The sequence below is a fragment of the Etheostoma spectabile genome, chromosome 20, assembly GCF_008692095.1.
Source record: "Etheostoma spectabile isolate EspeVRDwgs_2016 chromosome 20, UIUC_Espe_1.0, whole genome shotgun sequence".
NCBI lineage: Eukaryota > Metazoa > Chordata > Actinopteri > Perciformes > Percidae > Etheostoma > Etheostoma spectabile.
In genome coordinates this window covers 13,472,738-13,474,159 of record NC_045752.1, presented here as the reverse complement: position 1 = coordinate 13,474,159, position 1,422 = coordinate 13,472,738, and the positions used below count along the sequence as shown (strand labels likewise).

Sequence of the window (1,422 nt, the reverse complement as noted above, 5' to 3'; positions counted from 1 at the left end):
CACACACACACACACACACACACACACACCGTAAGTAAACATGTACTGTGGTTTCTGTGGTGATCGTCATCTAGCTCCCACAGACAGCCAGTTAACTCACAACCCGGAAATCAAAATGTGATGCATTTGTGTCATGCAAGACAGACACACATATACAGACAGGCATATACTTGATACATTGGCACACAACGGTTTAGTTTAAGATAAGATCTGTTGGATATGGTTTGCTGTCATTGTGTAAGCTTTTAGAGTAACAGAGGATACAATACTTATTACCTGTGTGGTGTTTGGACTTATTAGTGAAGTTTTACCAGGTATGTGTCTTCCTCTCTTCTTTTATTGTTCTCACTGTGGACATTTGTAGATTACGTTTGTGGTGAGTGGTTGAATGCGAACAACTGCAGCATGACTTGAATTATCTATGTTAAATGATAAATAGACTCTTTTGGGGAGATATTTCAAATCACAGAAGTATAATGGGTGGTTTCTGTGAAATTACACCCAGATCTCTGCTGTATTGTATTGTTGCAAGTTAAACGTTTGATATTGTGTGGCTGTGATATTCCCTCTGTCTCTTATGAAGCTTTGTCACTTTACGAATAAGGAACTTAAGTATGCAGAGGAAGTTAGGCCATAATGGCAACTATTTCTCAATACCTTTCATGTCACTGGTCATTTAGGTTGAGACATTGCATTGTGGTTGACACTGCTAAAAACCAAGGTTTTTTATTTTTTTTATTTGATACTGCAAAGAAGCATTTAATCATCAATAATTTTAGATGGTGTATGGGTATGTGTCATACGCTGAATTGCTGACAGTGGCAGTTGTGACACTAGCTGTGAGTGAGTGCTGTTCATGACCAGTAACTTTTTAAGTTTTCAACCTTTTTTTCAGACTGATTTATTTCCATAGAAGGAGTATTTGTGCTTTTTCTATTCACTTTTTTTCACTCTGAAAAAAATTGAGAAACATTGTCTGTGCTGTTTTCCCATGACATCACTTCCTCTTGTCATGTTCGGGCAAAGGCTTGATGATCATTTTCTGCCCATTTATCTGTGGGAAGTAATACTGTCAACCTACGCATCTGCGGATAAGGTGTACCTTTTGGTTTCTTTCAACAGGCTGCCTTCCCTATATCAGTGCCCCCTTCTATGGCTGCCGATGACTACAACCCTGTAAGTGTTTCTTCCTTTTTTGTGTCTGACACAGGTAGAGGTTGCCTTGTTCTTGCCATCAATAAAATAGAAAACCTGCTATCCTTATTGATGGGGAAACAACTTCTGCTTCTCCTATTTTATGATGACAATGTTAAGTATTTATAGCATTAAGGATTTAAAATCCACCGGGTGCATAGCTGGTTATTGTCTAGTTTGGTTTCTCTTCGGGTTTTACTTTATTATGTATGTATGTATGTATGTATG

At 38.0% G+C, this 1,422-nt stretch overlaps 1 protein-coding gene across 2 annotated transcripts in view; it reads left to right on the top strand.

Annotated features, from left to right (window-relative positions):
* Positions 1-1,422, top strand: part of LOC116670118 (connector enhancer of kinase suppressor of ras 3) — a 49,707-nt gene that overhangs the window by 42,549 nt on the left and 5,736 nt on the right. For both annotated transcript variants that reach the window (XM_032500451.1, XM_032500450.1), the window contains exon 16: positions 1,123-1,176. In XM_032500451.1, coding sequence (XP_032356342.1) covers positions 1,123-1,176 — 54 coding nt within the window. The remainder of the gene's footprint in view (positions 1-1,122; positions 1,177-1,422) is intronic.